This window comes from Hemicordylus capensis, chromosome 2, assembly GCF_027244095.1.
Source record: "Hemicordylus capensis ecotype Gifberg chromosome 2, rHemCap1.1.pri, whole genome shotgun sequence".
In the NCBI taxonomy this organism is placed as follows: Eukaryota; Metazoa; Chordata; class Lepidosauria; order Squamata; family Cordylidae; genus Hemicordylus; species Hemicordylus capensis.
This window is the reverse complement of record NC_069658.1, coordinates 86,180,992-86,202,939: the sequence shown is the minus strand read 5'-3', so window position 1 is coordinate 86,202,939 and position 21,948 is coordinate 86,180,992. Positions and strand designations below refer to the sequence as shown.

The 21,948-nt window shown below is 42.2% G+C and overlaps 1 protein-coding gene across 2 annotated transcripts in view; it reads left to right on the top strand.

Moving 5' to 3' along the window:
- FBN2 (fibrillin 2) overlaps window positions 1–21,948 on the top strand; it is a 272,503-nt gene that overhangs the window by 102,929 nt on the left and 147,626 nt on the right. For both annotated transcript variants that reach the window (XR_008317396.1, XM_053301249.1), the window contains exons 13-17: window positions 2,093–2,218; window positions 5,977–6,099; window positions 7,986–8,108; window positions 10,054–10,206; window positions 21,639–21,692. Coding sequence is in view for 1 of the 2 variants with exons in the window: in XM_053301249.1 (XP_053157224.1) it covers window positions 2,093–2,218; window positions 5,977–6,099; window positions 7,986–8,108; window positions 10,054–10,206; window positions 21,639–21,692 (579 nt within the window). In the remaining variant the exon portion in view is untranslated. The remainder of the gene's footprint in view (window positions 1–2,092; window positions 2,219–5,976; window positions 6,100–7,985; window positions 8,109–10,053; window positions 10,207–21,638; window positions 21,693–21,948) is intronic.

Here is a 21,948-nt window from a genome sequence, read left to right as displayed (position 1 = left end):
AAAGCAGTGAGAAGCAATAATTACCTATCACCAGTGGTAAAAAGGAAAGGGGCTTCATGCAAGAGCAGCACCTTCCTGCTGCAGCTTGCCAGGACGTCTCCCCACAGCTCCGGCTCGTATTCACTCCTTGGCTGCTGTTGCTAAAGCAGATACGGGGGTGTAAGGAGAAGGAAGGATTTTTTTAAAAAATTAATTGGGCCCTCCCCGCCTTTCCACTGAGAAAGGAAAGAGCTGAGCTGTGGATTAAACCACTGTAAAACACCACACCCACTCAATCATGTTCCCCTCAGAGACTGGAGTGGGAGGAAGAGCGTCAACATGAGACAGCTGAAGGACTGAAGAGATGACTTGTGAGAAGCAGGCACTTTCTCCACCCACTCATCCCCTTTTCCTCACTACACCCACTCACCCTCTGAGCTGGCACTGCAGCTGCTCAGTTCCAGTGGCCTTTTCCACTCTATGACAGTTTGGATCACTTGGAGGGACATTAAAAAGGGAACTTTGAGAAAACGGAGAGCAGAGACTTGCTCTCTGTCACCCCTTGGTCTCCATGATCAGCAAACCATGCTGACCAAGTAAATGGTGCCAGCACATGCACGGATACCATGTGCATGCAGGACACCGCGCAGATAAGCAGCTGCTCTCCGTTTTCTTAAAATTCCCTTTTAAATTTATTTATTTATTTATTTATTTAGTTAGATTTATATGTCACCCTACTCCCATGGGACTCAGGGTGGCTTACAAGCAATAATATACACAACACAATTTCAAGAAGAAAAAAGTTATCTTACATAGCCTCATAAACCACAACCCCATACAATACTCATTTCCCTCAAAAGTGCTTGAACCACAGTTCAGGCACATCCCTAGTCTCAATCTAGCTAAACCTAGTTGTAATTAAGTCCTGTTAAAAACACTAGGTCTGAAGATAGTCATGACTAATTTGTTCCACCGTTTCAGTGAGTGATGGGTATCCCACACACAGCTGGCAACCAATTCAAAACTGATCTGTTCGATTAAAAGAGATTTAGAGTATGCCACAGAAGTTCTACATTTATTGTTTTTAATGATAAGTTACAAATCACTGAGATTAGGCCCTGTATAACCATAGGTCCAAATAAATTGAAGTGTAATGGGACTGGAATCCTCCCTTCAACTTGTGCCCCACCCAGCATGTACAGTGTCCTTCTCAGCTCTCATTATACTTACCAGAGGCAGAGGCACAGTGGTCCCATGGAGGCTGGGAAGTCCTCAGACTTCATTGTATTGGATGCTGATATAATGTACATGTGAACTGCATCCAAGCAAGAGACCATGAAGCTCTCATCCCTGGAAGCCTTGGATGCATCCCACTCCACTACCTCTACCAGTAAATAACACAAAGTGAGGTGGATGTAGTAAGAAAGCTGCTGGTGACGCTGGGAAGAGTGTACTCTTCCAAAAGGTCTCAGTAACCCCATTCAGATTTTGAAAGAAACCCCACTCACAACTCCGAAAGCAAGAAGGAAGTCCTGCCCTGGAACTCCCCCAGAGCTGTCTGTTCCTCTCTTCAGCCACTCATGGTTACAACAGTGGTCACTGGCAGAGGGATCCTCTATAACCATGAGAGAAGGCGCTTCCATGATTGGCAGCCCAGGGAGATCCAGGCAGATGACCACAGAAGCGCCTTCCCTCACAGTTACAGTGAGTCCTTCTGCAGATGACTGTCACTGTAACCGTGAACAGCTGAAGAGAGGGGCAGCTACCGGGTGAGAATTCCTACCTGCTTTTGGAGCTGTAACTGTGGTTCGGGCACATTCCTAATTGAGATCATTGATGGTAAGGTTTTGGAAATCGAGCCTCAAAATTAGGGAGGCTCATTGTGACGTGAATTTCACAACATGTTATTTGATAGAGGAAATATCGTTCATTTAGCAATAGAATGAGGTTTTCATGAAAAGTATGTGTTATCTTTTGACCCTTTTCATCATGTAAATGCTTAGCAAGCAATAGTATTGTTGCTATAATAATCCAGCTATAAAAAGTCAGTTCCTTTCTCTTGGAATTAACTGATAGCTGTAATTTTAATTCTTCTTCTTCATATTTCTTTCAGATATTGATGAGTGTATTCAGAATGGGGTTCTTTGTAAAAATGGTCGCTGTGTGAACACTGATGGAAGTTTCCAGTGCATTTGCAATGCTGGGTTTGAGCTAACTACTGATGGGAAGAACTGTGTTGGTATGGAATGACTTGTTTGTGTTAGAATTTTCCCCCAACCCCAAAGAGATATCCAGACCTAACAATTTCAAATGTTGTCCATTCTCCTTTGTTCATCTGTGGTGCTAGTACTGGACTGTAAATTTCCTTGCAAGAATTTTCATACTGCCCAGATATAATTGACTTACAATCAGCATAAACCTAATCACAGAGACTTGGTTGTGGGAGACTGGTGGCCCAGTCTGGTCCCAGCTTAGTATATGGAAGATCTACGGGGGCTGGTGGCAAAGTAGCCAACTGGAACACAAGTGGAGAAAGACTCTACTCTAATTCAACAGATTACACCATAATGTGCATTTGAAGATCTGTGCTCAGGTGGTACATGTGGCAAAGAAGTGATTATTTTCTGCCCATATTGCATTCTCAACTTCACATCCAGCAGAGTTGTTCAGGGTTGTGAGAGGGCCAGTGCATGCACCTCTTCCCTTGAGTCAGAATTTGGAACCATCAATTATCCACAGTGGCATTTTAAATTAGTTCTTTTTGGATAAAACTCACGTGTTTGGGCTGGTTTAGATTCAGACTCCATAGTTTCTGCAGTATCTTATACTGAGGTGTCCAGCAACTCACCTTATGTGATTAGGCTGGATCAGTTTCAGTTTGTGACGCCTGAGGATGTTGACAAATTGCTTGGAGCATTGTGTCCTACCACCTGTTATCTTGACCCTTGTCCGACATGGCTTATGTGGGGCTGTTGTAAAAGCCTGGTAAAAATAATAAATGCTTCTGTGAGGGAGAGCAGGATGCCTCCTTATCTTGGGTGGCAATTATTAGACCTCTTCTGAAGAAGCCTGCCTTGGATCCCTCACAGCTACTACAGGCCTGTCTCCAACCTTTCATGGTTTGGCAAGGTAATGGTGGCCTCCCAGCTCCAGGCAGTCTTGGATGAAACTGATTATCTAGACCATTTCAAATTGGCTTTCAGGTGGGCTATGGGGTGGAGACTGCCTTGGAACATAACAACAGTCCTGCTGGATCAGGCACAAGGCCCATCTAATCCAACATCCTGTTTCACACAGTGGCCCACCAGATGCCTCTGGGGAGCCCACAGGCAGGAAATATGTGTATGCCCTCTTTCCTGTTGATGCTCCCCTGCAACTAGTATTGAGAATCTGGGACTCTGAGGCAGGAGATGGCCCACAGCCATCAGACTAGTAGCCTTGGTCGATGATCTACAATTGGGAATTGACAGAGAGAGTGTGACTCTGTTGGTCCTTTTGGATCTGTCAGCAGCTTTCAATACTATTAACCATAGTATCTTTCTGAGGGGGTTGGGGGTGGGAGGCACTGCTTTGTGTTGGTTCCACTCCTACCTTTCAGACAGATTCCAAATGATGTCCCTTGGATACTGTTGCTCCTTAAAATCTGAACTTTCATATGGTGCCCCTCAAGGCTCCATATTGTCTACAATGTAGTTTAACATCTACATTAAACCACTGGGAGAGATCATCAGGAGATTTGGTGCAGGGTGCTATCAGTATGCTGATGACACCCAAATCTTTTTCTCCATGTCAACATCATGGCATAAGCTCCCTAAATACCTGCTTGGAGATAGCAATGGGCTGGATGAGGGGTAACAAACTGAGACTGAATCCAAATTAGATGGAGATACTTATTGTGTGAAGTTGGAACTCAGGAGACAATTGTGATCTGCCTGTTCTGGATGGGGTCACACTTCCCCAGAAGAAGCAGGTACGCAGTCTGGGGGTGCTTCTAGATCCAAACCTTTCCTTGGTGTCCCAGGTTGAGGTAGTGGCCAGTAGTGCTTTCTATCAGCTTTGGCTGATACGCCTGCTGCGTCCGTTTCTTGAGATAACTTCAGAACAGTGATACATCTGCTGGTAACCTCCAGACTTGACTACTGCAATGTGTTCTATGTGGGGCTACCTTTGTACATAGACCGGAAACTGTTGTTGGTACAAAATGCAGCAGCCAGGCTGGTCTCTGTGTCATCTCAGAGATACCATATTACTCCTGTATTGAAAGAGCTACACTGGCTGCCAATAAGTTTCTGGGCAAAATACAAGATGCCCTAAACAGCTTAGGCCCTGGGTATTTAAGAAAATGTCTTCTTCTCCATGAGTCCCATTGGCCATTGTGATAATCTGGAAAGGTTCATCTGCAGTTGCCACCAGCCCGTCTGGTGGCTACTCAGGGACAGGCCTTCTCTGTTGCTGCCCAGGAAGCCTTGGAATGGGCTCCCTGTTGAAATAAGAGCCTCTGCATCTCTAAAAACCATTTAAAAGGTCGTCAAGACACATTTGTTCACCCAGACTTTTAATTAGAATCATAGTTTTTAACAGTTTTAACATTGCTTTAAATTTTACATTGTTTGTGTTTTACTGTTTTAATTTTGTTTTAATTGGTATTGCTTCTATTGTAAGCCACCCAGAGACATAAGTTTGGTGTGGTATATACATATGTTAAAATAAATATATAGATAAATATATATATTTATACTATACAAGCTCTCCTTGCACTGTATGGATCATGTTTGTAAAAGCCTTGTTGAGATTTTAGCTTCCACTTTAGTATATTTATTCATAACAAATTCAGCTTCAAGGTCCATTTAATATATATGTATCACCTGCCTGTTCTTTCCAAAATACTCTGGCATATAGTCCAAATCTTTACCCTCTTTATCCTTAGAACTGTAAGGTGTAATTTTACACTGTAATTTCCTTTTGATAACTGAAGCTACTAAGAGTACTGCTAATGATACTAAGAGCAATCAAAGGCACATGCCATTGATGAGCTAAATCTAAGCTTCTGAAGTAGTATTCCAACAGTCTGTCCATCCCACATTCGTTTGGTATCTTACAGTGTGTTTCTATAGTGGACATATTGGTCTGATATTCCTATTGAACCAAAATGGCTGCACAATCCTACCATCTAATTTTGGATGGTGGAGACACCCAAAGGAAGTCCCATGAAGATGATCTCAGTGTACAGACAGGCCCATATTGAGGCAGCATGTAGTATCTCTAATTCTGAATTGAAACATCAGATACTAGTTGGTGATATATGGTATAAGCTTTTCATCCTCAACTTATTTTAATGTGTTGTGTATGGTATTTTTTAGCACTTTTAGAACATAGTATATCCTGAGGGTGGGTTCAAATGACCAGCTGCAAGTAAGCAGGAGGGAAGCAGTGGTTCCTGGTGAATGTGACTCCTGTCACTTGCCAGTACATCTACTACTTACTTTCCATGTCATCTGAACCCGGAAATATCAGGTGGAGAATGCCAGGTTCCCTCCATCATCCAACTTCCGTACAACATATAAAACCAACAGTTGAAGTTGGGCAGAGAATGTCAGGCATTCTCCACCTGACATTTCCAGGTTAAGATGACACGGAAAGTGGCAAAAGTACACACTCACTGAGAATCGCTGCCTTCCTCCTACTTACTTACAGTGGATCATCTGAATCCATCCTGAGAAAAATAACACTTGCACTGAAGACTTTTGTTAATGAATGATCCACTGTTTTCTTATTCCCGTTGAATGACTATTTATTATAGCCAAGTTGGGTAAGAAAAGGTTCAACGAAAGATTTCCCAGATTAAAATGAGGTGTAGGCTTCACTCAGTTTGTTTCTCTTGCACTTAGAGAACTTTTCCAGTCCTCTTTGGTGGTGACAAGTCTTGAAAAAGATTGTCATAAACATTTTTTCCAAGGATAAAAGTTGACATAAATCTCTATTACATCATTTTTCTAGATCATGATGAATGTACAACTACCAACATGTGTTTGAATGGGATGTGTATAAATGAGGATGGCAGTTTTAAATGCATCTGCAAACCTGGGTTTGTCTTGGCTCCTAATGGTCGTTACTGTACTGGTATGTATGACATAACTTTAAAGCCATTGTTACAAAGACCAACATTTTGTCTAGTAAAGTATTTATGTAACAAAAGTCCTGGTTACATTCAGTATTCTTTCTGCAGAAAGACTTTTCAGACATATCTAATTTAAATATTTTGTAAAATTCACAGGAAGTTGCTGTACTTTGGGATTGGATAACTGCTTGCTTTTGAACGAAAGGAACTATATGGGCTTAATCCTATGGAGCACAGTTACAGTATATGTGCAAATAGGAGTGCCACAGGACTCAACAGAACCTTAGCTTTCCATCAATAAATGGGCGTGTGCACAGGCAACAAAAAGAGTCATTGCAAGGAATGGGAAGTCTATGCACACCTCCTTTATCCCTATCCATCTCTGACTCTGTGCTGTGCAAGTTTTTAAAAATTTATTTAAAAGCACAAAACATCAGCATAAAATATCCACAGGGCCTATAAAAGGCTAAAAACTTTTGGTTAAAACCCTCACAAAAAGAAGGGTCTTTACTCTTTAAAAACTTCCAGAGATGAATGGAGCCTGAAGGACTTTCCTGGGCAGGGCATTCCATAATTGCAGTACTGGGCATTTTGACCATATCATACCAGTGCTCTGTCAGTTGCACTGGCTCTCAGTCCATGTCTGTGTCCAATATTTAAAGTGCTGATTTTAACCTTTAAAGCCCCAAACAGCTTGGGACCAGGTTACCTGAGAGAGTAGCTTGCCCCATATGTCCTGACCCATACCTTGAGATCTTCAGAGGTCCTGCTCCAAGTCCGTCTCCAGTTACCACCAGTACGTCTGGTGGCAATTCGGAACCGGGCCTTTCCTGTAGCTTCTCCTGGTCTATGAAATGCACCCCCGGCAGATATCCGCAGTTTAGGCTCGCTGTCAGCCTTTAAGAGAGCCCTAAAAACCTATTTATTTGGCCTGGCCTTCCAAGGCCTGTAAAGTGGTGTTGTTTTTTAAAAGTATTTTAATTGGTTTTAAATCGTTTTAATTATTTTTGAATTGCTTCTACATTGTTTTTAGCATTGTGTTTGAATTGTGGGTTTTATGTCTTTTAAAAAGTTGTTGTACACTGCCCAGAGCCTCTGGATGGGGCAGTTTATAAATGTAATAAATAAATAAATAGATAAATAAATAAATAAATAAATAAATAAATAAATGCCCCCACCAAATGAGGTCAGGTGGGTGGCTACTAGGAAGAGTGCCTTTTCGCTGGTGGCACCCTGTCTATGGAATAGCCTCCCTTGTGAGGCTCACCAGACATCATCACTTTGTTCTTTTAGATACCAAGTGAAGACCTTTCTGTTCACTCAGAAGTTTTAAAATGGGTTTTTAAAATAGGTTTTAAAGAATTTTTTTTTAATGTGTGTGTGTTTACTTGGTATTTTCTCAATTTGTTGTTTGTGTGTATTTTAATTGTATATTTTATTTTATTGTGAAAATAAATAGAATAATTATTCTATTTAATAAACTCAATTATTCTGTTGTGAGTTGCTCAAAGAACATTTTGTTATGGGACAGCTAACAAATAAAGTAGTAGTAGTAATAGTTATCCCCTTAATTATATGCATATGGGATTAATGAATATAGCTCTAGACTGTCCCTTGGCATAAATCTGCAATTATTGTGCCTGACCCATTTATTTCAGTTCCACTGGCACAGAGAAATTTCCACTCAATTGTGACTGTTATTATTGAGGATTGTGCCTTTGATTAGGTTTTGTGCCAACTTTAATCCACATATGAATAATCAGTTAAAAATAGCAAATAAGACCAACTGTGTGACTATGCTACCATCACAAGGGCACAATTCCATAATTTTATAGCAAAATATATTTAAATATAGTAGTAAGTAAAAGTTATATTTTTGTCTGCATAGATATTGATGAATGCCAAACACCAGGAATTTGCATGAACGGCCACTGCATTAATACTGAAGGATCATTTCGCTGTGAATGTCCCCCGGGTTTAGCTGTTGGAGTTGATGGTCGTGTTTGTGTAGGTAAGAGAAAGTCTTAAGTTTCAGGGCCAAACTAAAATTCGGCAGTCTTAGTAATAGTGCTAATTTCATTTCTCCTTTCAATACAGAATGCTATAGTTTAAAGATTCTGCCTCACAAAGTCATCTTAAACTATTTCTTCATAAGAACCAGAATCAGTAGTAAATTTAGTTTTCAAACAAGGTGATATAGAGGCTATTCACATGAGCATGCAAAACTGAGTGAAGGGAGCCCAGCCCTGTTTTGCACGCACATATGAACTGCCAGGATCGGGCCTGTTCTTGGTGCAACTGCAGCGGCAAACTCACCTATGAAGCCTCCCCTCAAAACGGATGCTCTCCTAACCCCGTTTTTCTGCTCATGTGTCAAGTGTGGCTGCTTGCAGCTGCAGCTGGCAGACTCAGGGTTGAGAGGGAGGATCCCCATAATGCACTGCACACTCATGTGGTGCATTATTTGAGCTCTGGGGGCAGGGCAATGTGGGGCGACCCATCCCGGCACCCCAACCCTTGAAGTTGCCAGCACCAGCCAGTGCTCATCCGGGCGGGTGATCTGCCTACCCAGGGATGGCGTAACGATAGTCTGCGGGCTTTCGGGCTCCCTCTCCACAAACCAGGTAGCCCTTTCTCACTGGTTATTAGAAAGGGCTCATAATTGTAGTAGACATACAGTGATGGGAATACATCTTAAATAGTACATAATAAAAATCTTACTCATTCTACTCCCTTCTGAGCAGAAATCAAAGTGTGTGACTACTGTTAACAAATCTACTGTAAATTCCTCTTTGGCTTCAAAAAGTCTTCTTGTTGGCTACAGTACACAATCCCTTGAATGATCTAAGTGATGTTATTCAGAAATTGTAGGCAGCTTATAAGTATTTATAGATTGAGAATTGGTGCATTATATTAAACATTTTGCTTTGGGCTTATAGTAGTGCTGACAAGCAGGTTAAATATTTAGCAGGGTACACCAAATGGAAACTACATTAAATAACTTAAATCATACACTGATTCGTATTTATTTGTAAGTATCACATTTTTGATTGCAGGTAATACATTGATAGGTTTAGTAAGACATACTTACGAAACCTATCAGAATGCGGTTCAGAATGCGGCAGCCAAGTTGGTCTCTGGGTCATCTCAACATATTACTCCCGTATTGAAAGATCTACACTGGCTGCCGATAAGTTTTCGGACAAAATACAAGGTGTTGGTTATAACATATAAAACCCTAAACAGCTTGGTCCCTGGGTATTTAAGAGAATGCATTCTTCATTATGAACCCCACCTCCCATTGAGATCATCAGGAGAGGTCCATCTGCATTTGGCACTGGCTTGTCTGGTGGCTACTCAGGGACGGGCTTTTTCCGCTGCTGCCCCAGAACTTTGGAACACGCTCCCTGCTGAAATAAGAGCCTCCCCATCTCTGACAACTTTTTAAAAGTCTTTAAAGATGCATCTATTCACCCAGGCTTTTAATTAAATATAGTTTTAACAGTTTTAACATCATTTTAAAATGTTGTCTTAAAATTTAAATTATTGTAACATTTTAACTTTTACTATATCATTAATTTTGTTTTAACTACTGTTTTAAGTTTTCTGTTGTCATTTATTTAAACTAATGTTTTAACTTTTTGTTTGTTTGCTTGTTCTAAACTGCTCGGGGACATGAGTTTTGGGTGGTATCAAAATATGTTAAAATATAAATACATACATACATACATACATACTAGGAAAGAGCTTATAACATGAATAGAACATTCACTAAATTATGTAGGTAAATCTACTGTGGGCTGCCAACATTTGGTTGGCATTGTCCCTTATAGAAGTAGAATCTTGTATTCAAGATGAATTCATGTATTACATATGCAAAGGTTTTTAGATTCATTCTTTATATACCATTTCCAGTGTAAGACAACTCATCTATTGTTCTGCCTGGCTCCTCTTAGATACCCATATGCGCAGCACATGCTATGGTGGGATCAAAAAGGGCATATGTGTACGCCCTTTTCCTGGAGCAGTGACAAAATCTGAATGTTGTTGCGCCAATCTGGACTATGGCTTTGGAGAGCCCTGCCATCCATGTCCTGCCAAGAATTCAGGTAAAACCATATTTTTCTTTTGATTTCACTGCTAATGTTAACTAAACAATTAAAATGATTCACATGTTGTAACTCTTCAAAACTAGACAGATTTTACTGTGAAGCATGTAGGAGTCAAAATGTAGGAGGCCTGCATTGGATCCCTCAGAAGTGGGCAATTATAGGCCTGTTTCCAACCTCCCATGGTTGGACAAGGTGATCGAGAGGGTGGTGGCGTATCAGCTCTAAGCTGTCTTGGAGGAAGCGGATTATCTATAAAATTTGAAAGCCATTTCAAATTGGCTTTTGGGCAGGCTGTGGGATAAAGACAGCCTCGGTTGGCCTCTTGGATGATCTCCAATTAGAAATTGAAAGGGAGAGTATGACTCTGTTGATCCTTTTGGATCTCTCAGCGGCTTTCAATACCATTGACCGTGGTATACTTCTGGGGTGCCTGAAGGGGCTGGGATTGGGAGGCACGGCTCTGCTGTGGTTCTGCTCCTACCTCTCGGGTAGGTTCGAGATGGTGTCGCTTGGAGACTGTTGCTCTTCAGAACAAGAGCTCTTGTATGGAGCCCCACAAGGCTTCCTACTGTCTCCAATGCTTTTTAACATCTACATGAAACCACTGGGACAGATCATCAGGGGATTTGATGCAGGGTGTTATCAGTATGCTGATGATACCCAAATCTATTTCTACATGTCAACTTCATCAGGAAATAGCCTAACTTCCCTCAGTGTCTGCCTCGAGGAGGTAATGGGCTGGATGAGAGAGAACAAACTGAGGCTGAATCTAAGCAAGACGGAGGTACTCATTGTGGGAGGTCAAGACTTAGGAAGTGGTTTAGATCTGCCGGTTCTGGGTGGGGTTGCACTCCCCTGGAAAGAGCAGGTGCATAGTCTGGAAGTACTTCTGGACCCAAATCTCTCCCTGATTTCTCACGTTGAGGCAGTGGCCAGGAGTGCTTTTTATCAGCTTCTGCTGATTCACCAGCTACGTCTATTTCTGGAGATAAACAACCTTAAAACAGTAGTGCATATGCTGGTAACATCCATACCTGATTACTGCAATGTGCTCTACATTGTGATGCCTTTGAATGTAGTTCAGAAACTGCAGTTAGTACAGAATGCAGCAGCCAGGTTGGTTTCCATGGTTGCCCGAACATATAATATTATTACACCCATTTAAAAAGAATTACACTAGCTGCCAATAAGTTTCCGGACAAAATACAAACTGCTGGTTATTACCTATAAAGCCCTAAATGGCTTGGCTCCAAGAGGAGAGCTGGTCTTGTGGTAGCAAGCATGATTTGTCCCCTTAGCTAAGCAGGGTCCATCCTGGTTGCATATGAATGGGAGACTAGAAGTGTGAGCACTGTAAGATTTTTCCTCAGGGGATGGAGCCTGTCTGGGAAGAGCAGAAAGTTCAGAGCTCATTCCCTGGCATCTCCAGGATAGGGCTGAGAGAGATTCCTGCCTGCAACTTTGGAGAAGCCGCTGCCAGTCTGTGAAGACAATACTGAGCTAGATAGACAATGGTCTGACTCAGTATATGGCAGCTTCCTATGTCCCTATTTAAGAGAGCACTTTCTTCTTCATCAGCCGTGCTGCCTGTTAAGATCATATGGGGAGTTCTGGTTGTGGTTGCCCCCGGCTCAGTTGGTGGCAACTTGAACCCGGGCCTTTTCTGGAGTTGCCCCGGGACTCTGGAATGTGCGTCCTAATGAAATTAGAGTTTCCCGTTCTCTGAATGTTTTTAAGAAGGACCTAAGAACATACCTGTTTAGTCAGGCTTTTTAGTTTTAGTCAGGCTTTTTAGTTTAGTTTTAAAGCTTTGGTTTTAGAGTTTTTATAGTATTTTAAATTGTTTTAATTATGTTAGTGTTTTAATTGTTTTTATATTGTGAACCGCCCAGGGAATTTTTGTATGGAGCAGTATATAAATATAATAAATAAATAAATAAATAAAATCTTTGTCAGTGAATATAGGAAAATGGGTTCATACCTAATTCCTATAATCTAAATGTCAAACATGGATGATACTACTCCTAACCAATTTCAGTTCATAGTATATAGCCTTGTTTCTCACTGAGGCTTATACTGCTTGCATGGGTTTTCCTATTGGGAATATGATGTAGCATTTTATCAATTTCAAATCATAGCACAAATCTTTAGTCCCCAGTGGGATTTAAATTGCTTGCATATGTGTTTTCCTTGAGAAAGGAAGAAATATGCTTTAGATAAAACTCCAAAAAAATGCAGTTCAGTGGCTGAAAATATCCCATCATAAAATAAACTTTATGGGCAGCAGAAGCCAACACTGAGTAAATGGATGAATGTAATAAAATGTAAACCTTGAACCGACTGCCATATTTACCCAAATCGAAGATTTCCCCCCCCAGTTCTTTCTTGTTAAATTGGGGGGGGGGTTCCATCTTGAATTCAGAATCCTCTTTCTTTTAGGTAAATACAGGTATGACCTGTATTTAACCTCTGTCTTTTAAGGTATCATCTGAAATTCAGAGTCGCCTTCTATTTGGGTAAATATGGTAATCCAAATATTAAATTCAGTCATGATGGCTGCCAATTCGTCCGCATGTCTCACCTCTGCTGTACTGCTCAGAATGGGGCATAGGGGCCACTGTCGCTGCTTGCTGAGCAGCCACTTTCTCTGAGGTTGGATCAAACTGAGGCTGGGGGGCTGCTGTACAGTTCCCTGAGCTGCACAGCCTGGGTGCCAAGTGACAGTGGTGCCATGAGCACCCAACGCAGCCATTAATGACCAAACAGCTCAGTGCCTGCGCTATGTTGTGCCTCTCTGACTGGCCTGTGCCCAGATGAGCACATTGCTGGTGGGGATGACCCTAGAGAGAATCTGCAAGGCCTTACTGCTTCTATATCTACTGCATTTCCTCTCGATCATGATCTTCTTCTTTGATATCTACACCCAGCATCTGGACTTTTTCAGCTCTTCAGTGTGAGCAGCTCCGTTAATGTTCTTCCTTGTGTTGGTGTCTCTCAGCCTAACAGCAGTGCCAGGCCTCTGGGCCCTGAGCTTATGACCATGGGTGCCAAGTCTATAAATAGCAATAGCACCATAATCAATAAGCTCCTACCACCCTGCCCAGAAATGTCTCCCGGCCAAGTGGTAAAGTTGTGCCGTCAAGTGGGTATCGACTCCTGGCAACCATAGAGCCCTGTGGTTGTCTTTGGTAGAATACAGGAGGAGTTTACCATTGCCTCCTCCTGTGCAGTATGAGATGATGTCTTTCAGCATCTTCCTACATCGCTGCTTCCCGATATAGGTGTTTCCCATAGTCTGGTGTTTCCCATAGTCTGGTGTTTCCCATAGTCTGGGAAACATACCAGCGGGGATTTGAACCAGCAACTCCTTGCTCCCTAGGCAAGTTACTTCCCCACTGTGCCATTATCTCCTTATTGTGTTCAGTTCTCCCATGAGTGAGAGAACCTGGATATTCAGGAGGGAAGCAAGAATTCATTCTTGGGCTGTGTGCCATGCCAGGAGGTGGCCATTGCCATCCCCTTCCAACACTCTGTGCACCACCACAAGAACTGGTTGTACCACATGCACCCAGTTCTCTGATACCAATAGGTGTCCAATGGCAAAGGTGAGTATCCATTGGCATCTGTGAAATGCCCATAGATGGGTTTTTGAGAGTTCTTTGAGAGTGTCAGCGGACATGTGGACAAAGGTGATCTGGTTGACATAGTATACTTGGACTTCCAAAAAGCTTTTGATAAAGTTCCTCACCAAAGGCTCTTGACTAAACAGCAGTCATGGGATAAGGGGACAGGTTTAATTGTGGAATGGTGACTGGTTGAAGGATAGGAAACAGAAAGTCTGAATACATGAACAATTTTCACAAAGGAGGGAAGTAAATGGGGTCCCCCAAAGGTCTGTTCTGGGACCAGCGCTCTTTTACTTGTTCATAAATTATCTAGAAGTTGGGGTCAGCAGCAAACTGGTCAAATTTGCAGATGACACTAAAGTATTTAGGGTAATGAAATCTAAAACAGATTGTGAGAAGCTCCAAAAGGATCTCTCCAAACTGGGTGAGTAGGCAACAAAATGGAAACATGGCTCATTATAAACAATGTATATTGGGGCAAAAACTCCAACTTCACATATGCACTGATGGGATCTGAGCTGTTGGTGACTGACCAGGAGAGAGATCTTGGGGTTGTGCTGGACAGCTCACTGAAAGTGTTGATTCAGTGCACAGCAGCTGTGAAAAAGGCAAATTACATGCTAGAGATCATTAGGAATAGGACTGAAAATAAAACTGCTAACATTATAATGCCCTTATACAAATCTATGGTGTGGCCACATTTGAAGAAGAGGTGCAGAAGAGGGCAACCAGGATGATCAGTGGCCTGAAGCACCCTCCTTATGAGGCAAGGCTAAAGCATCTTGGGCTTCTTAGTCTGGAAAAGAGGCAACTATGCAGAGATATAAGATGTATAATGAATGCACCACTGAGAGACCTTAAAGGCCAAGTTGAAGACAGATAATCCTGGAGAGAATCTATCTATGTGATCGCTAAGAATCAACGCCGACTTGATGGCACTTAATCAGTCAATCAAGGTGTATAAAATTATGCATGGAGGTGTGCAAATGTATGCATGGAGTAGAGAGACTGGACAGATAGAGAACATTTCCCCTCTCTCACAACACTAGATCGAGGGGTCATCCTATGAAACTAATGGCCAGGAAATTTTGGACTGACAAAAGGAAGTACTTTTTTACACAGCACATAATTATTCTCTGCCACAGAGTGTTGTGATAGCCACTGGCTTGGGTGGCTTTAAAGGGGGGTTTAGACAAATTCATGGAGAACAGGTCTATCAGTGGCAACTAGTCTGGTGGCTATAGGCCACCTCGAGCCTGAGAGGTAAGATGTCTCTAAATACCAGTTGCAGAGGAGCAACACCAAGAGAGAGAGTATGCCCTCAGCTCTTGCCTGTGGGTTTCTCAGAGGCATCTGGTGGACCACTGTGTGGAAAAGGATGCTGGACTAGATAGGCCTTGAGCCTGATCCAGAGGGCCATTCTTAAGTTCTTTTAACTTATTAATGAAGTTAATAAGTTTAACTTCCTTTAACTGAGATAAGCTGTTGAATGTGGGCTTCCTGGAAGCCCTTCAAGATGATGACTAGGGGTGTGCACGATTTTTGTGTTTTGATTTGTAGCTGAATTGAAACACTCCCATTTTGTTTCAGGTCCAAATTTGAAACACACACACCCCCGAAATACCCCTGTTTCGTTTTGTACCCGAATTATTCAGAATCAGAATCAATACAGATTTTTTAAAATGGTACTGGGGCAAAAAGAGTGGGGGGTGGGAGCGCCCAGTGGGTGGAAGCTACCAGCCAAATTTGAGTTTGCTATTCTCTGGTAGCACATGGTAGCATTCAGTGACAAACAAGAATCCACTCTCGTAGAGAATCTACACTCAGAACACCTGAGAAACAACAAAACCCTTTACCCCCTGGGCTTGTGGGTATGGGGGTAGTTGGCACCCTATGTGCACTCAGAATCAATTTGGATTTTTAAAAAGGGTCCTGGGGCAAAAAGAGTGGGGGGTGGTAGCACCCAATGGGAGGAAGCTACCAGCCAAATTTCAAAGGAATTGGGCAAAGGGCTGATTTTTTGTGAATTTTTGAAGTTTACTCATCTTTAAGATTTTCCCCATAGGGAATAATGGAGATTCCAGCAAATGTATCGCTTCATGTCGAGGGGAAAGAGTTGGCCCAGAGTGGAGTGTGGTGGGTGGTAGTGCCCAATGGGGGCAAGGAAGCTACCACAATTATTTCAAGGGAATTGGGCAAAGGGCTGATTTTAAAAAGAATTAATGAAGTTTACCCATCTTTAAGATTTTTTTCCCCTTAGGGAATAATGGAGGTGTCAGTAGCCCCATAACTCCACTTGGGGGGCACTGGGGGCACTGGGAGCGAGTGGTGGTGTAATGCACATAGGGTGCCAACCACCCCCATGCGTTGCTAATCCAAGGGGTACTGGGTTTTATTGTTTCTGAGGTGTTCAGTGTAGATTCTCTGGTAGCATATGGTAGGATTCAGTGACAAACAAGAATCCACTCTCATAGAGAATCTACACTCAGAACACCTCAGAAACAACAAAACTCTGTACCCCCTGGGCTTGTGGGTATGGGAGTGGTTGGCACCCTATGTACACGATACCACCACTCACTCTGGGCCACCCCGGTGCCCCCCAAGTGCAGTTATGGGGATGCTGAAACCCCCATTATTCCCTATGGGGGAAAATCAAGATCTGTAAACTTCAACAATTCCTAAAATATCAGCCCTATGCCCAATTCCTTTGGAATCTGGATGGTGGCAGGCACCCATTGGGGCACTACCACCCAACCCACTCTTCTGCCCCTAAAGCCCTCTTTCTGCCCCGAATCTGTCCCAAAGATGTGTAAACTTCAATAATTCATAAAAAATCAGCACTTTGCCCAATTCCTTTGGAATCTGGGTGGTGGCAAGCACCCATTGGGGTAATACCACCCAACCCACTCTTCTTCCCCTGAAGCCCCCTTTCTGCCCTTAATCTGTCCCAAAGATGTGTAAACTTCAACAATTCCTAAAAAAAAAAAAAAATCAGCCCTTTGCCCAATTCCTTTGGAATCTGGGTGGTGGCAGGCACCCCTCGGGGCACTATCACCCAACCCACTCTTCTTCCCCTGAAGCCCCCTTTCTGCCCTTAATCTGTCCCAAAGATGTGTAAACTTCAACAATTCCTAAAAAAAAAAATCAGCCCTTTGCCCAATTCCTTTGGAATCTGGGTGGTGGCAGGCACCCCTCGGGGCACTACCACCCAACCCACTCTTCTTCCCCTGAAGCCCCCTTTCTGCCCTTAATCTGTCCCAAAGATGTGTAAACTTCAACAATTCCTAAAAAATCAGCCCTTTGCCCCATTCCTTTGGGATCTGGGTGGTGGCAGGCACCCATTGGGGCACTACCACCCAACCCACTCTTCCACCCCCAAAGCCCCCTTTCTGTCCCGAATCTGCCCCAAAGTACATAACAGCACACATCATCAACAGCAGAGCTTTGCAAAGAACCAAGTTTCCAAAGCAAGTGATACACAGATGCAGCAGACTAGGCCCTAGGGCCAATAACACTGCCCTGCCCTCCCTCCCCCAAGCATTTTTCATCCACAAGCAACAGACACACAGCTACATCTGTGGCACCTGGCCATAAAAGCGGGTTAAGTAAGGAAGGGTGCAAACAACAACAACAACATTCTGCCAGTGAAACAGCAAGGTTTGGCCCCCATTCCACCTACACAAATAGAAGAGTGGTGATCATTGATATTGACAACAATAGCACACAATTTTTGGTGAATTTTTTGACTTTTCTGCAACAGATTGGAGCCTTTGGCACCACAAAACCTATTTGATCAAGCAATCTTTAATAAAAATGATGATGCTAGAAGTCATAATATGACCCAATCTTCCTTTCAAAGAAGGAGAGAGAGAGAGAGAGAGAGAGAGAGAGAGAGAACCAGGAAGGATTTCCATCAATGATGACTCCAAAATACACCACAACAACAAACCATCCAAGGCATTTGAATTGCATAATATATATTCATTATAACTAGGAAACAGATACAAGGGAACAGATAGGGAGCAGTAAGGGAACAGAGACACAATAGCAGATACAATATAACTGGGGATTGAACAGAATAGATACAATTAACTAATACAACAATAATGACTAGGGAAGATCATACAATAGGCTGCTGGGCAGAGAATATCAGTTAAGTTATGGGGCAGAGGGCAGGCTTCTGTTTTTTAAAAGTGCCCCCACCCCCAATATTTGGAATGGGGAAAAAGACAGAATTGTTTTTTAAAACCACAAGGCCACTACCCTTAACCACCCACTACTAGCTAACAGAGATCCTGCCCACACAGAACCCCTGTTTAAACCTCTTCTAAACTAAACAACACACAACTTTTTAAATTCAATTGCAACCCAAAACCTCCCTCCAAACAGGAAAAAAACCCAAGAATACACAACAATTCCGGTCTGCTATGGACCAAGCATTTATATTACAGCACTTAGTAGAGAAATACTCCAGTAAGCCAGGCTCTGCCCTGTATACGGCTTTTATAGACCTGAAAGCCGCTTTCGAGTTGATCTCTAGAGAAAGACTATGGACAAAGCTGCATGAGTTATCTTTGGATAAGTGCTTGTTAGTGTTGATTTACAAGCTTCATAAGAACACCCGCCTAAGAGTCTGCCTGAACACACAGGGCCAAGTCTCGGCTGAAATTCCCACCTCCAGAGGGGTAAGGCAGGGCTGTATTTTGGCCTCTCTCTCTCTCTCTCTCTCTCTCTCTCTCTCTCTCTCTCTCTCTCTCTCTATATATATATATATATATATATATATATATATATATATAAATAAAACTCTATTATTTCTATCATGAGTGTTCCCTTGATTCACCCCCCCAAACTGGTGCATAAACATCTTGCCATTTTGATGTATGCCGATGATATGGTCCTTATGTCCCTGACACCGATAGGACTGAGACGGGCCCTTTCATTGCTCAGCTCCTACTGTGCTGAGGAGCTTATCGAAGTAAATCATCAAAAAACTAAAGTGTTAGTCTTTGCCAAGCACCCCAAATGTCACACATGGCAAATGAATGGACATTACTTGGAACAAGTTAAAATCTTTAAGTACCTGGGCGTGGTTTTCACTCCTTGGACCGGCGCCAGGCACATCTAAATTATATTGTGCAGAACGCCCAAGCCTCAGCCCACCTAATTAGATCTTTTTACTTTACAAAGGGGGCTCTTTGTATTCCAGCCTCTCTTAAATTATTTCTCACCAAGGTCTACCCTTTATTATTATATGGTGCTCAGTTGGGCCCTTTTGGTAATTTTGCCACACTGGAAGCTATTCAAACAAAGTTAATTAGATCTATATTGCAGCTTCCCAGATGCGTTCCTAATGTCATCATTAGGCGTGAGGTGGGCCTTGGCTCCCTGGAAGCGGAGTATTGGAAATGCATTTTTGCATTTTGGTTAAAATTAGTCTTTTCTCAATCTGGACTTGCCCACTTGGTATTAACTGACAATTTTGATTCTACCTGGAAGTGTCTTGTTAAAATAAAATCCCAACTCTATGGGTTTTTGCTGGATATGCTTATCAGTTTGGGCTACGATCGTGCTAGGAAGTCTATTAAACAACGTATTTCTGACACTGATCTACAGTTAGAAGTTGCCAAAATCTCAAAAGGTGTTTACCTTGGAGATCAGCATTTTAACACAAAACCCGCTGCATACCTAAGTTATATTTCCTTTCCCAAGTTTAGGTGGGCGCTATGTTTAGCTCGATTAAATGCGCTCCCTACAGTGGTGCTTCAAGGGAGGTTTAGGGGGGTTCCTTATGCATCCCGACTTTGCCCTTGTGGGTCTGGCGATATCGAGACTACTGAACATGCTATTTTACATTGTGACCTCTACAAGAATGATCGATCAACACTTATTTTGCCTTATCTTGTGATGTTTCCTGGGTATTCAGACGAGTCTCTCTTAAAAATTTTATTGTCAAATTTTAATTATAAATATTCCAATACAGTGGCTAAATTTTGTTATATTTTATGTAAATTATGTTCTGCTGTGTGTGATAATGTTTCTGGTCAATGACCAAAATAAAGTATGATGATGGTCATGGCATGGCATGGCATGGCGGCAACTGCAAGCAAAACAAAGTTCTTCTCTCTCTCCCTCTCTCTCTCTCTCCTCCTATGAGTATGAGGCAGGCAGAATGGTGCTGCTGCCTCTTTAAATTTGAATGAATGACTCTATGAATAAATGAGAATGCCCTCATTGAACCCCCTCCCTCCCACCCTTGCCCCTTCTTCGACCCTTCCCCTGGCCAATGTGAGGTCAGTCAGAAGTGGCAAGAGCCAAAGGAGCCAATCAGGAGCAAGGAGACTATTGTCAGCAGATCAGTCCATGCTTTCATTCACTGCTCTGGAGGCGGGAAATTCAAAAAGACATCAAACACAAAATGAAGACTACAGTGAGATCGCCACAAAATGGAGGTCTGAAACAAAAAAAACTTTTGTAGCCGAAACAGAGATTATTTGTTTTGTATACAAAACTTTCAGACTTGGCCATCGGGTGTTGCGTTTTGGCTACAAAATACCCGAAATGGCCCATTTTGGATACAAAATGTTTTGTACCTGAAACGTTTTGCACATCCCTAATGATGAGAGCTAAGGATGAAGCAAGAGCCTTGCTGGAATGCACTTGAGTCCCCAGTGCTACAAGGCTCTTCTGAGGGGCTCTGGGTCTGTGTGATATGAAAGGTTGCTGGTTGGATCAGGAATCCAGACTGGGCTGGGTAGGCTTCCCTTCATCCTCAAACAGGGTCAGTTGGAATTTGGATAAACCCTGATATTATATTTTTCTTCAACTGAGTTGAATACCAGAGTATTTCTATTTGAGGAAGAGACACCATTCAGGGGAGCTTGCGAAGAGGAGATTGCAATTACAAATGGGAATTTTACACAGGAGTTGTTGAGGCGAGGGGAGGGGAGTTTGATTTCTGTTGGCACATCCACTGAGTACAATCATCTTCCGGGGCTCTGGACATTCCTGAATAGATGTGATAATGACATAGAAGAAGTGATGCCAGGGTTCAGAGAGATCACATTCTGTCAATAGTTAATTGTAACACCATTTTTGACAGAAATTAATTTTATAACTGGAAATACTATTACAGCATGGTCCTACATGCTATGGTAGATTCCTTCAGTGGCTTCATGGACATCTGTTCAGATATGTTAAGATTTAGCTATCTTTTGGCTTCTGCCCTTGCTAGCAAGTTAGAGTCTTTAACTTTTTTATTGGAACTTCCCGCACACTGGTGAAACATTCCAGTGAAACCAGTGCTCCTGAAATAGCAGGTGTACCCATTCAGACCTGACTCAGAACTACCTGCCATGCTCTTCAACACACAATAAGATGAGATTTGGTGATTGTCTATGGCATCAGTCCTGACTTTTAAAATAAACTACAGTTAAAACAAATCATGATTTCCATTTCTGCTAAGCTGCACAGAAGTTCTAGCCTGTCGCTAAAAACAGATACAAGGTGGGGAGGGACTCATTTCCAGTTCAATAGAGTGTGTCCAGCTCATGTGTGTGTAGGTAGAACAATTATTCTGATATTTAAAAGTATATAAACTGCACAGCATTTTTAATGGAGGCTTTTGTCTAAAAAGTGTGGATGTTAATGCATATGAGATTTTGAAGAAATGATAGTTGAGATAATGCGGCATTCAAAAGAGATGGAGGTGCATTTTGTTTGTAAAGATCTTTTAAAAACATTAAAACTTAACAACTTCTCTCTTTCTTTTGTGGTTCAACATTTTCATTTTCCCATGAGAAGCCGAGTTCCATGGTCTTTGTAGCAGTGGAGTAGGAATTACTGTTGATGGAAGAGGTAATGCTCCATAACGTTGTAGAGTGTGGAATATAAAAATATGGAAATGAAAATAAATTAACGTGTCTTGTGCATGTAATGAGATATAGTGACCAAAGTGATTTATTTTTGTGTCCTATATAGTTATTTTAGAAAAGGTACCGTATTTTTAAAAAGGGAACCAGACCCTGAGATAGTGCCAGGTTCTGTTCCTAGTTGAGCCTATGGTGAAATTCTCTTTTGCTATAATAAAAGTTGTATGTATAAGAGTCTTAAA